This window comes from Mastacembelus armatus, chromosome 16, assembly GCF_900324485.2.
Source record: "Mastacembelus armatus chromosome 16, fMasArm1.2, whole genome shotgun sequence".
Taxonomy (NCBI): Eukaryota; Metazoa; Chordata; class Actinopteri; order Synbranchiformes; family Mastacembelidae; genus Mastacembelus; species Mastacembelus armatus.
Window position 1 is genome coordinate 915587 of NC_046648.1, and position 11276 is coordinate 926862.

Below are 11276 nucleotides of genomic sequence, written 5' to 3' on the forward strand. Positions count from 1 at the left end.
GTTAATGTGTGTAAATGAACAGGGATCCACTTACCCAGGGGCTGGTCCCAAAAGCAAAATGAGTTGCCTCAGTGTCATTTCCTCAAAATATGTTTGTGAAAACTTATCTTGCCGGAGTATTTAGCAAGAAGATATCATCTGGGAGAAGTATGATTTACTTTTCACTGCTAGGACTCTGTCTCCTTCCTCTGACATGGACACAAAGCGGACTTCAGTCATCAGGTAATTACAGAAAATGTTCCCCAGTTAATCTGTTGTATGATATGACTTACTGATACAGTATATGATTATATTCACAAGATGTCCAGCTACTGCCTGTATCTGCATGAAAGATTCACTGTTAGGAATGAATGAGACTGACTGCTTACAGCAGAAAACTAGTGTATTAAAAAGTAATAACAAAATGCAATCAGCTGTGTTTATCAGCACTTTCTGGGTCACCTGGGTCAGTGTGTCATCGTGTCAGGGAACATTGCTCAGGCAAAAGTTAAATAGATCTTTACAGAAAACATCCTAAATACTTAAAAACCTAAATGCTGTGTTCTCCAACAGATACCCTGGTGAGGTTTGCCCTACTGGGGGACAGCATTACTCTGCCATGTGGTATCCCCTCTATCAGATCCTGCACGTCTATTAACTGGGGCATTGTTGGAGAAAATGAGCCACGTAGCAAAGTGGTAACAGCAGGAAGAGTGACAGCTCCAGACCTCGGCAGGTTCAGCCTGCTAAAGAACTGCTCTCTCAAGATTAATAACCTGGTTCTCAATGATGCTAAAGACTACTTTTGCAAAAGTGGAGCACTTAGCTCAAATGTTTCACTTAGGATTCCTGAAAGTAAGTGATTTGTCCTGGTATCTCACACCCTTCTTGAATAAGGTAATATCATCTTGATGGTCACGCATATTTTTTGTTGTTCACCAGTTACTGAGAACCCAACTCCTGCAGAGGACACAGTGGAACTTCACTGTTTCCTCAATACATTTAAAGGATATAGAGGTTGCAGCAACACAGGGATACTTATCAAGTGGACTACTGAGGATGACACACCAATAAACGGAAAACGGTTTAGCTTTGATAATCCTTCCGAATGCTTCTCTAAACTGATCATCAGCAAAAAACTGACAGACCATCAGAGGAAATGGAAATGCCAACTAATGCAAAATGATGTGATTAAAGCCGCCATCAGTTATACATCAACAATAACAGGTACTAAAGCTGTAGTTTCCACAAACGAACGATGTGTTTCACAATGTACAAGCTGTAACCAGAGGTACCTTCTGTCCAGATGGCGTTGAGGAAGTGTTTGCTGCAGCGGGTGAGTCAGTGTCCCTCTCTTGTAGCAATACTTCCTCTCTTGGCGTCAGTGTGGCGAGGGATGTGGGTGGAAAGCCACTGATGAAAGGTATCTCACCGAATAAAAGTCAGTCAGACGCATTTCATGTTATTCAAGACGCATCTTTGGTCATTGGCAAAGTGAGTGTGCTGCATGGTGGGGACTACCACTGTTTAGACACCACTGGTCAGCAACAACTGTTAAAAACAATCAGACTGCACGTCCTCGATGGTGAGTGTTCAAACTCTGTAAGTGCCGACGGAGCGTGAATTGTTCATCACTGCCAATAAACATTTGCTCTCATCTTTCCAGTTACCTCAGAGGGTGGCCCTGGAGGAGATAATCTGACCCTGACCTGCACGCTTATCTGTGCTAAAGAATGTGAAAAAGACTTTAATTTAACTTGGTCTGGAAGCAGCCAAAAACAGCCGCAGAGTGGTTTGATGACTGACAGCAACACTCTGATGAACAAGCTCCAGGTTCAGTCGGTGAGATCAGATGACATAACCTGCTCTGTCCACAGAGAAGATGCTGTGATGGCATCAAAGAAATGGTGCCCTGTTAAGGATTCTCGTACGTATGGCAGGATGTTGCCTTTTCTCCTCACCGATAAGAATAAATGCACAGATCTCTGAGTAAACTGGGGGAAACTTATAATAATTTACTGTCCACAGCTCTGCAAACACCTGCGTGGTTAGCCCTTCCCCTGGGTCTCCTGACAGTTACAGCTGCTGGGGGACTCTACATGTACATGAAGAAGAAGCACAACAAGGATGTAGATACTGAATCTGGTAAAAAATAAAAAAAAAAGATTTAAAAAATCATAAATTAAAACTGCTTTAACAGGCTCGACCAATATTTAATTTTAGCTAACTGAAGTTTTCATCCCTATCTGTTTGCAGGAAATGAGATGTCGGATATTGGAACGGTAAGAGAAACGGAGTTTAAACATTAAAAGCTTTGTCTTTGTATCAAGCTAATACATTCAAATGCAATAACCGCACTATTGTTGTTCACAGATTCATGTTTATGAGGACGTTCAAGATGTAAATAATGAGGAACTACAGCAGACCATATCACATAAAAGAGAAGCAACCACCCTCAGCAGTTGCTATGCTGTATTACAGCCTGTAAACTAGATCTGAAAAATGATATGTCTCTATTTTAATCACGAACACACTAAAAATATGTTTCTCATCCTACATTTAAAAGGTGACAAACAGACAAGTTGATAAATGCTTGAGGCCATCATGATCATTTAATGTTGGGCCCAGGTAGATTTACACTGGACAGCAGATTTTAAACTGTAAACATGTCTCAGTTTTATAGAAAATAACAGATTATTATCAGATACACTGTACAAAGGCAAAGTCAGTAATAAGTTTCTCTTCTTACGATCTCAAACAGTTTAGTAGACAACCCAGATAAGACACCAGTACTCCAGTACTTCACAAGGATAATCTTCTTTTTCTTGAGTAGACTGAAAAAATACTAACGTTGGACTGTAATAAAGGAGACAAAATGTTATTTGGGTATTTAACATGATGAGGAACTAGTTGATTTATGATTTAATAATAGCAGATTGTATAATCATCGTGCCACTTACAAGTTGTACACATGCTTTGATCCGTAGCGATATCCAGTTGTTGGTACAGGCTGTTGGACTGCTGTAAACGGTCTGTGAGACAAAGTTAAAAAGTTGTCACTGACATGGTCAACAAACGGAGTGGTCACACTGAAAGGTGCCATGCTCACCATCCGGGAGTGTAAGATTCACAGTCTCATAGCCATCAACTGACTGCCTAAGAGTACCTGTTTAAGGACAGATACATGTGGAGCTTTGACACCAGTTCACTACAGTGTATTAGCTCTAAACAACTGTAACAGCTTCAGGAGTGGTCAAACCTGCTGAGTGCCTCTGGGTTGGCATCATGTCTCCCTGTGTGTGACGTCTGCGATAAATCAACAGTCCCATCAGTGCACCAATAATGGCAATGATAATGAGTGACGTCATAACTGCAATAACTGTTCCACTGCTCTCTTCCTTCCTGTTTGCTAATGAAGTCTCGGTGGTTGACAGTGCTAAAAGAGACGGTGTTTAAAATTACAACGACATGCTGACAGGAGCTTACTGACCCAACTGAACTAATAAGGAATATATTCAAGAGATACAGACCTTGCTGAGCTCTTGTCCCTGCAACATCTGTGGATCTAACAGTAGCTTCCTCTTCATTAAGGAATTAGGAAAGGTACACAGGTTATAGATATTCATTGTTGGTGATAATACCAAACACAATATTTTAAAATCTTACCTGCAACCGTAAGCTTGATGTCAAAACACAGCTGCGTTTTTCCGAGCATGTACTCACATCTGTACCAGCCACTGTCACTGGCCGTCACAGAATGCAGAGTCAGTGATGTGTCATTAACTGTAGCTCCTGTATAGTTGACAGGCACAGGGTCGTCTCCTTTCAGCTTTGTCCAGAGGATATTTTGGGGTCCTTGTCGTTCTGACACTGGCCCAACTGGGCACTTCAGTTCAACAGATGCCCTGAGCGCTGCCTTTACACTCGAAAGTTTACATTCTGGAAAGAAGAGAAGATTCAAAAGTGATGCGACACATAAATGGCATCTACTTGAAAAATAAGGGCACTGCAATATGCAATCTCACCTCTGACTTTTAAAGATATGTTTTTGACCACAGTACATTCCCATCCATGACAGAGTTCACAGCCGTACAGTCCCCCATCAGAATTTTGTAATTTTGTCAGAAAAAGAGACACCTGTCCATTCCCATCAGCTTCCCATTTTACATGTTCAACAACCTGGTCTTTTCTAGGCCAGGCAAACACAACCTTCTCCTGACTGCTATCTGTGGCATATTTAATTAACTGGACTCTGTAGCAGCTCTTTGGATCCATAACAGTAGAATTAAAACAAGGGAGAGCGGCATCCTCCTCTCGAGAAGCAGAAACTGTCTCTGGTGAGATAACTTGAAAGTAAAGACAAAAAGAATAAGAATCACACACTGCATACTGGATGTTTTGCTAACTAAAGCATTTAGTTTCACAACTGTAATGTAAATAACTTAGGATTGCATCAGTTATTAAATAAGAGGGTAGTGTATACGTTCACAGTCACAGTCTGTATATAACAAGTAATCCTTTTGTCGACTGACTATAAAAAACAGAAGTGGGTAAAATACATTTATGACATTCATGAATTTTAACAGATTAGGAAAGGATCCAGTGACCTACTCACCTCTGCACTCAGATGGGATTATTAACAGAGCTAGTAACAGGAGACGCTGCGGAGAGAAAAGCGCCATTTTCTGTGCCATGCAGCAAGTGAAGAGAAGAACGATTATCGTCTTCTAGAGTTTTTTTTAAGTCTACATCTATTCTCAGTTCCCTAAGATCCACACAAAGCCTCACCTTGAAACCAGCTCCGCAGTTAATCACAGTTTTCTGTTGACTTGTTATGTGGCTATTATTGCCATCTTGTGGCAAGAACAAAACATTACATGGACTTGAGCATAACAGCACAGAATGATACCACCTAATTTATTGGGCACACTTTTAGCTGTGAATGGGGAAAATGATAAAAGTAGCATTTAAAGCTCAGTTGCAGCAGATGAAACTGAAGAAACTGTGTGAATGTGACATTCAGGAAGAAAACCAACATCCCTACCCGTCAAAATGTCCTGAAAAATTAAGGTTTACAATATCGTTTTACACACATACCTCATGACCAAATCATCTCTGCTGAGCACTTTACATTGGTTTCGGTTTTCAAAGAAACACTTCTGCTGGCTAGGTCTTTCTTCCTTCTTTAATTCAAATGTCAGCTTATTTTTAAAGTGGGAAACAAACAGCACTTCTTTTCTTTTCTTTTTTACACAGACTGTATTATAGTTGTTAAAGTTCAATGAGCCAGTCCTCACAAACGTCTCTTAACGGGCACAACAACAGTCCCAGTTTGGTGAAATTCAAACATGAGAAAGTTAAAATTTACACCTTCCTCTTGCTGCGGTGTTAGATACAGCAGAGGAACCTCACTGACGCTAACTTTGTTATTGCACTTCCTCTTCTGGCTAAATTTACAGAAACACCATCACAACTATTCACTCAGCACAGTGAACAGAAATGGACAACAGTGCGCAAGGTTGATTTGTCTCTTTTCTGCTACGTCTATGCTTTTTAATCTTTACATTTATGCTATCTAAAAACTTATTTCAGTAGTGCAGTTAATAAAATAAAATGATTTGTCAAATTTGTTGGTTAACGCCTTCTCACAGGAGGTAAAGCATATGGTCTGCTCAAGTCCCAACAGGAAGAAAAACTGAACTCTATCAACGAGGTGAGTTGAACTGGAAAACGATATCTTTATTGATTGATAGTGTTTTCATGATACTACTGTGATACTAATGTCACTGTTGTTTTTCTATCACCCCCCTAGAGTTTCCTCTCAGATTCTAAGTATGCAGACGAGGAAGACCTTGCCTCAAAGCTTGAAATGTTTAAAAGTGAGTATTCAAGGGGCCACCTATTACTCCTCTATGAACTGCTAACTGTTATACATGTGCTAATATCTGATCTGCTTGCTTCACAGAGAAATACATGGAGTTTGATCTTACTGACAAAGGAGAAATAGGTAAAACGGCACTAAAATATTCTTAGCTATATTGTGCAACTTTCAGTACTAACAACAAAGATGTCAGAATATACGTATAAGCTCTTTGTATATGTTTCCTATTTTCTTTGAACTACCTGTTTTCTAGATATAATGGGGTTAAAACGAATGCTGGAAAAACTCGGCGTGGCCAAGACTCATTTAGAGCTGAAAAAGATGATGTCAGAGGTGATTGGAGATGCATCAAAAGAGACTATCAGCTATTACGACTTCTTGAACATGATGCTGGGAAAACGAAATGCAATACTGAAACTGTGAGTGTGAAATGCTCAGGGTAATTCAGGGGATATCCAAGGTTTCATAACAGGATGATTTGAGTTAACGGGAGATTTAAAAAAAATATAAAAACAAGGAAGTGCTGTGTTTAAAAAACTGAATAACTTTGTATGAAGTTACAGGTTTTGTTGAGGTCCTGATATAAATAGCAAATCTAGTTTTATCTCAATAAATAAACCTGAAAAAAATAGAAATGACATCTGATGATTGGTTAGTAATTCAAATCTAATGTCTGTCTAAAGTTTACAACAATATATTGAATAGCATCTGTGAGTGGTTTTTTGTTTTTTTTTTTTTTTAAGGATCTTGATGTTTGAAAGCATGGGGAAGGAACAGGAACAGAAAGAGGCTGGACCACCCTCTCGCAAAACATTTTCAGACCTTCCCTGAAGACGCTGAGAATGAGTGTCATTATGACACCAACAGTAAATGCTTCAACGTTCATGTCAACAGGAAAACATTATATTGTAAAATGTGTCTCTTTTTAAGGATTAATGAAAAAGTTTGAGCATTCTGTCTTCTGATTATGACTACAGTCCAGATTTCATACATTATAGGTAATTCAATGCCTCATGATGTATTAAATATAGGAATTATACCTTTTTATACTGTCTATATGTCAAGGCCAACATTTTATAACAATAAAATAAACATTTGAACACATATAAAAATACATCTACATAAACAATCACTAATTCTGTATTATTATAGTTTTTGGAATTTTAATAAAAAGTGAATAGAGAGAAAAGTGTGTTTTGTTATTGTCAATGAAGACAATAACAAAACACACTTTTCTCTCTATTCACTTTTATTAAATGTTCTATGTTAATTATTTTTACACGAACCAACATTTCCTCTCCCGTCAGTTGCCCATGAGAGACGTCATGAGAAACTTTATTGTGAAAACTCTGGATGACCGGAAGACGTACTTGTCATTCAGGGAGCGAGGATAAACAAGCTAAACTCGCAAGTTAATGTTCTTACTAACATAGAGAAGGGTAAGTAACAGTAGAAACCGTCGTGTACATTAAAAAGACAGTACTTGTAAATACATATTTCAGTTGCAGTAACTCTAATATTTCATGTATTAACCTAACGCTAACCGGTGCTAGCGCGTAAGCTAGCGTGTGGCTAACTCGGGCTAGCGTTTTGCTAGCTCAGGCTAACTCAGCTAGCTAACTCAGGCAGCAGGTAATTTAAAGATTAAATTAACGTTGTGTCACACATTTGTTTGAGACTTCGCCTTATTGAAAGTGCGGTGGATTCACACGTGAAATGTGTGTTTACAGAGTTCGACTTACCGCAGCAGGAAGTAGCAGCGGGTTGTTGGCAGTTAGCCAAACAGTGTGGGTATAAATGAGTCCTGGTCTCTGCCTCTCTGCTTTAGCTTGTAAGGAGAATGAGCAGCTCGGAGGAGGTGTCCTGGATATCCTGGTTTTGTGGACTGAGGGGCAATGAATTCTTCTGTGAGGTCAGTACCTGGGGTTTTATTTTTACAGCTCCGACAGGCAGGTACAGACTCAGACACAGCCCCCCCCCCCCGCTGGCACCTCATCTGCGATGATCAGCTAGTTAGTCCATTAATCGATATGTTTATCATATTTGAGTAAGTTGTCATTTCTCAGTTGTGACAATTTACTGCCCTTCTGTTTTACATGATAGTAGCGTCAATAGTAACTTTCTACGGGTTTTAATCTGTTGGTCCAACAGAGCGAGATAAATGACGACTACCTGTAAAGGGTTTTCCTTATGTTTCCCGGTACCTGTGTTCCCAGTTACAAGGGTTCCCCCGGTACCTGTGTTCCCAGTTACAAGGGTTCCCCCGGTACCTGTGTTCCCAGTTACAAGGGTTCCCCCGGTACCTGTGTTCCCAGTTACAAGGGTTCCCCCGGGACCTGTGTTCCCAGTTACATAGGTTCCCCCGGGACCTGTGTTCCCAGTTACATATTTCGTGTGAGATATAATCAGTCGTGATCATTTTGGGTGATTTGCAGTTATTTCTGTATTATATGTCTAAAGTTACATTCAGACAGGGACAAACCGATGAAAATAAAAAACAAACAGATGACTATAATTGAAACCCGTTGATTTTTGTTTGACCTTCGTTAATGTTCGGTTGAAAATCTTTATAAATGCGGCAACATCGTTCACAAATAGGTACCAGGGAATATAGAAACGTATATTTCCTGATATTTTATTGCACAAACGATGAATCTAGAAAATAATCATGCCCAGTTTCAGCCCCAAGACTGGTTACAGTGAGTCTTTATACTATACTTTCTAGAACAGTAGATCAGACATACTGCTGCCTCACATCAAGAAGGTTCCTGGTCTGAAACCCATCAGGGGCCTTTCTGTGCGGAGTCTGCATGTTCTCCCTGTGCTTGTGTGGGTTTTCTCCAGGTACTCTGGTTTCCTCCCACAGTCCAAAAACATGTATGTCAGGTTGATTGGTGACTCTAAATTGCCCATAGGAGTGAGTGTGAGTGTGTGAGGTTGTTTGTCTCTATGTGGCCCTGTGATGGACTGGGGACCTGTCCAGGGTGGACCCCTGCCTTTCACCCAAAGAGAGCTGGGATAGGCTCCAGCTGATCCCTGGGACCCTGGTTAGGACTAAGGGGGTCTAGATGATGGATTAACACTCTACAGATTTTACTTGCCTGAAGGTAAATCTGGAGATGACAACATCTATTTTCCTAGTTAACAATAACATGTGCTATTTTGTCACCATACATTAAGTCTTACAGCTAGGTGCTGCTTGTAACAGCCACCTCCCCCTGCTGTTTGTTACTAATCTGTTCCACGTGGGGCCTTCTCACTGAAAAAGCACCTTAGGGAGACATGTGAAAGGAAAAATACATAGACATGTGGGTCAGTGTTGGCATCAGTGTCCAACACACTGATAGATAAGTGTTAATAAAATCCAATTCTAATTTTATCTTCGTACTTTCTTCATTGGTAGCAGCTAAGTAATCCTGTAAAGCTCTTATGCAATATTTCCACATCAGTGTGGTGTAGTGATGTTCTGCATTACAGGTTGATGAGGACTACATCCAGGACAAGTTTAACCTGACAGGTTTAAATGAGCAGGTGCCTCACTACCGCCAGGCTCTGGACATGATTCTTGACCTGGAGCCAGGTGAGAATATTTCCTATGTGAAATAGAATAAAGCAGAGTCAGATGTGATTTAATCTGAATGGGCTTAATTTGACAGATGAGGAACTTGAAGATAACCCCAACCAGAGTGACTTGATAGAGCAGGCAGCAGAGATGCTCTACGGACTCATACATGCACGTTACATCCTCACGAACCGAGGCATTGCACAGATGGTAGGATATATAACTTAATATCTTCAAATTCATACACGCTCCATGGCAACAATCAGCAGTAAATTTGTCGTTTTCCGTAGCTGGAAAAGTATCAACAAGGGGATTTTGGCTATTGCCCCAGGGTCTATTGTGAGAATCAGCCAATGCTTCCTATTGGTAAGTCTGATATTAGTCTACCTTAAATGATAAACAAAATCTCCGTCGTAATAGGATGATGCTGACAATTGGCAGTGGCTATGAAGACAAACTCAATCACTCTTAATCTCCTGTCTGATGTAGGTTTGTCAGACATCCCCGGAGAAGCAATGGTAAAGCTTTACTGCCCAAAGTGCATGGATGTATACACCCCTAAATCCTCTAGACACCACCACACAGATGGAGCCTATTTCGGGACAGGGTTCCCACACATGCTGTTCATGGTGCACCCAGAGTATCGTCCAAAGAGACCGGCCAACCAGTTTGTGCCAAGGTTTGACTTGACGTCCTCTAACTTGTTTATTCGTAGCATTATTGTTAACCAGTACACTTCAACATATGATATTGTTCATCACTTTAAAGCAGTGATAGGGGACAGATTCTATATCAAATGTTGATCAAAATCTGTCCTGTAGCTTTAAATATTTGATAAACTGACACACACAGAAAAGTTAGCATTTTGATTGATTTTTTTTTTTTTAACCTTTTTTTTTTAGGCTGTATGGTTTCAAAATTCACCCAATGGCATATCAACTCCAACTTCAGGCTGCATCAAGTTTCAAGAGCCCAGTCAAGACAATTCGCTAGACCTCAACTTTGATGAAGACAGTGCACTCACAGACTTTGTTGTTTACTATTTGTTAGAAGCAACAGATTATGTATTTCCAATAGTTGCGTGTACAGTTCTTGAATCTCAATCTTTATGTTGAAAGACACATTTGGAGTCACCTCTGCTGTAGTGTGACATTTATATTAGAGCAAGTTAGTTTTTGTCTGAACCGAAAAATGTTATTAATCCCAAAGCGTCATCTCTTGTGGTACAAGAGTGTTTTTTTATTACATGAATCCATATTTTTAAATTTTAGGGTTTCTCTTGAACAGAAAATGTCTAATTTAGCGATAACAAAGGCTACAATTTAAGTTGTGGCTTAACTGCAGGTGATTAAATGTAAAGAAAATCTCACCACCAGCCCCTGAAAGGTTTGCCTTAGAGATATATTAAGCAATCCCAATGAAAGTCAAAGTTTTAAAAAGTCACATTAACTTGTGGATGTTGCATAAGACTTTCTTCTCTTCAGCTAAAGGATTTAATTTAAAAGCATCAATATGTGTAAATATGATCAGCTGCTAATTTCCAAGAAACAATCAATGCCAAATTAGGGGCAGAAAGTAAGAACTTATCTTAAAATGGACCTATGCTAGACAGTATCCTTCTTCTACTTTAGTCTTCTCTAACGTCAGTAGCTGTTTGTGCTTGTTTGTTTAAGGCGACTGTGGTGATATTTTCCTGATAATTCTTTGTCGTTTCATTGTGTTTATATTGTGATGTTACAATCTAGACAGATTTGTTTGTTTGGTGTTGACAACATCCACTATGTAACAAATGAATGACATTAAATATTTATTTCCTACAAAGATCTCATTCATACTTTTTGAGGTCCACGCTTC

The 11276-nt window shown here is 39.7% G+C and overlaps 4 protein-coding genes across 7 annotated transcripts; 3 read left to right on the plus strand and 1 right to left on the minus strand.

The window, feature by feature from the left end:
- The first annotated feature begins 72 nt into the window (after positions 1 to 72).
- On the plus strand, positions 73 to 2873 carry LOC113122729 (uncharacterized). Its single transcript, XM_026294264.1, has 8 exons — positions 73 to 222; positions 553 to 834; positions 922 to 1206; positions 1286 to 1564; positions 1646 to 1906; positions 2008 to 2124; positions 2236 to 2261; positions 2353 to 2873. Exons 1-8 carry the CDS (start codon positions 90 to 92, stop codon positions 2470 to 2472), a joined length of 1503 nt encoding a protein of 500 aa, XP_026150049.1. The 5' UTR covers positions 73 to 89; the 3' UTR covers positions 2473 to 2873.
- LOC113122730 (uncharacterized) lies at positions 2573 to 5400 on the minus strand. 2 transcript variants are annotated; one of them, XM_026294266.1, is made up of 9 exons: positions 5077 to 5400; positions 4595 to 4640; positions 4005 to 4325; positions 3646 to 3918; positions 3510 to 3560; positions 3239 to 3415; positions 3089 to 3145; positions 2940 to 3011; positions 2573 to 2835 (listed from the first exon to the last, which is right to left on the minus strand). In XM_026294266.1, the coding sequence occupies exons 3-9, from the start codon at positions 4252 to 4254 to the stop codon at positions 2825 to 2827; spliced, it is 891 nt and encodes a 296-aa protein (XP_026150051.1). In that variant the 5' UTR covers positions 4255 to 4325; positions 4595 to 4640; positions 5077 to 5400; the 3' UTR covers positions 2573 to 2824. The 2 variants fall into 2 exon arrangements, with proteins under 2 accessions (XP_026150051.1, XP_026150050.1); XM_026294265.2 differs by lacking the exon at positions 5077 to 5400 and having other exon boundaries at positions 4595 to 5009.
- Positions 5399 to 6976, plus strand: LOC113122731 (allograft inflammatory factor 1-like). The gene is made up of 6 exons (XM_026294267.1): positions 5399 to 5497; positions 5631 to 5692; positions 5792 to 5858; positions 5945 to 5986; positions 6114 to 6279; positions 6604 to 6976. Exons 1-6 carry the CDS (start codon positions 5479 to 5481, stop codon positions 6689 to 6691), a joined length of 444 nt encoding a protein of 147 aa, XP_026150052.1. The 5' UTR covers positions 5399 to 5478; the 3' UTR covers positions 6692 to 6976.
- Positions 6977 to 7144: 168 nt separating this feature from the next.
- LOC113122122 (casein kinase II subunit beta) lies at positions 7145 to 11239 on the plus strand. Of its 3 annotated transcripts, none has more exons than XM_026293147.2 (7): positions 7145 to 7299; positions 7689 to 7772; positions 9338 to 9440; positions 9532 to 9632; positions 9713 to 9788; positions 9912 to 10101; positions 10325 to 11239. In XM_026293147.2, exons 2-7 carry the CDS (start codon positions 7701 to 7703, stop codon positions 10413 to 10415), a joined length of 633 nt encoding a protein of 210 aa, XP_026148932.1. In that variant the 5' UTR covers positions 7145 to 7299; positions 7689 to 7700; the 3' UTR covers positions 10416 to 11239. The 3 variants fall into 3 exon arrangements, with proteins under 3 accessions (XP_026148932.1, XP_026148930.1, XP_026148931.1); XM_026293145.2 differs by having other exon boundaries at positions 7147 to 7299; positions 9517 to 9632; XM_026293146.2 differs by having other exon boundaries at positions 7157 to 7299; positions 7591 to 7772; positions 9517 to 9632.
- The last annotated feature ends 37 nt before the right edge of the window (positions 11240 to 11276 follow it).

Bases quoted from the DNA above. Each gene is read 5' to 3' on its own strand.
- LOC113122730 (XM_026294265.2), bottom strand. From the start codon at position 4,673: ATGGCACAGAAAATGGCGCTTTTCTCTCCGCAGCGTCTCCTGTTACTA. The intron at 4,326-4,594 runs GTGAGTAGGTCA...TTTACTTTCAAG, and splicing joins AATCCCATCTGAGTGCAGAG to TTATCTCACCAGAGACAGTT. The intron at 3,146-3,238 runs GTTTGACCACTC...GTCCTTAAACAG, and splicing joins AACCCAGAGGCACTCAGCAG to GTACTCTTAGGCAGTCAGTT.
- LOC113122731 (XM_026294267.1), top strand. The intron at 5,693-5,791 runs GTGAGTTGAACT...TCACCCCCCTAG, and splicing joins AACTGAACTCTATCAACGAG to AGTTTCCTCTCAGATTCTAA. The intron at 6,280-6,603 runs GTGAGTGTGAAA...TTTTTTTTTAAG, and splicing joins CGAAATGCAATACTGAAACT to GATCTTGATGTTTGAAAGCA.
- LOC113122122 (XM_026293145.2), top strand. From the start codon at position 7,701: ATGAGCAGCTCGGAGGAGGTGTCCTGGATATCCTGGTTTTGTGGACTG. The intron at 7,773-9,337 runs GTCAGTACCTGG...TCTGCATTACAG, and splicing joins GCAATGAATTCTTCTGTGAG to GTTGATGAGGACTACATCCA. The intron at 9,633-9,712 runs GTAGGATATATA...CGTTTTCCGTAG, and splicing joins ACCGAGGCATTGCACAGATG to CTGGAAAAGTATCAACAAGG.
- LOC113122729 (XM_026294264.1), top strand. From the start codon at position 90: ATGTTTGTGAAAACTTATCTTGCCGGAGTATTTAGCAAGAAGATATCA. The intron at 1,207-1,285 runs GTACTAAAGCTG...CCTTCTGTCCAG, and splicing joins TTATACATCAACAATAACAG to ATGGCGTTGAGGAAGTGTTT. The intron at 2,262-2,352 runs GTAAGAGAAACG...TGTTGTTCACAG, and splicing joins AGATGTCGGATATTGGAACG to ATTCATGTTTATGAGGACGT.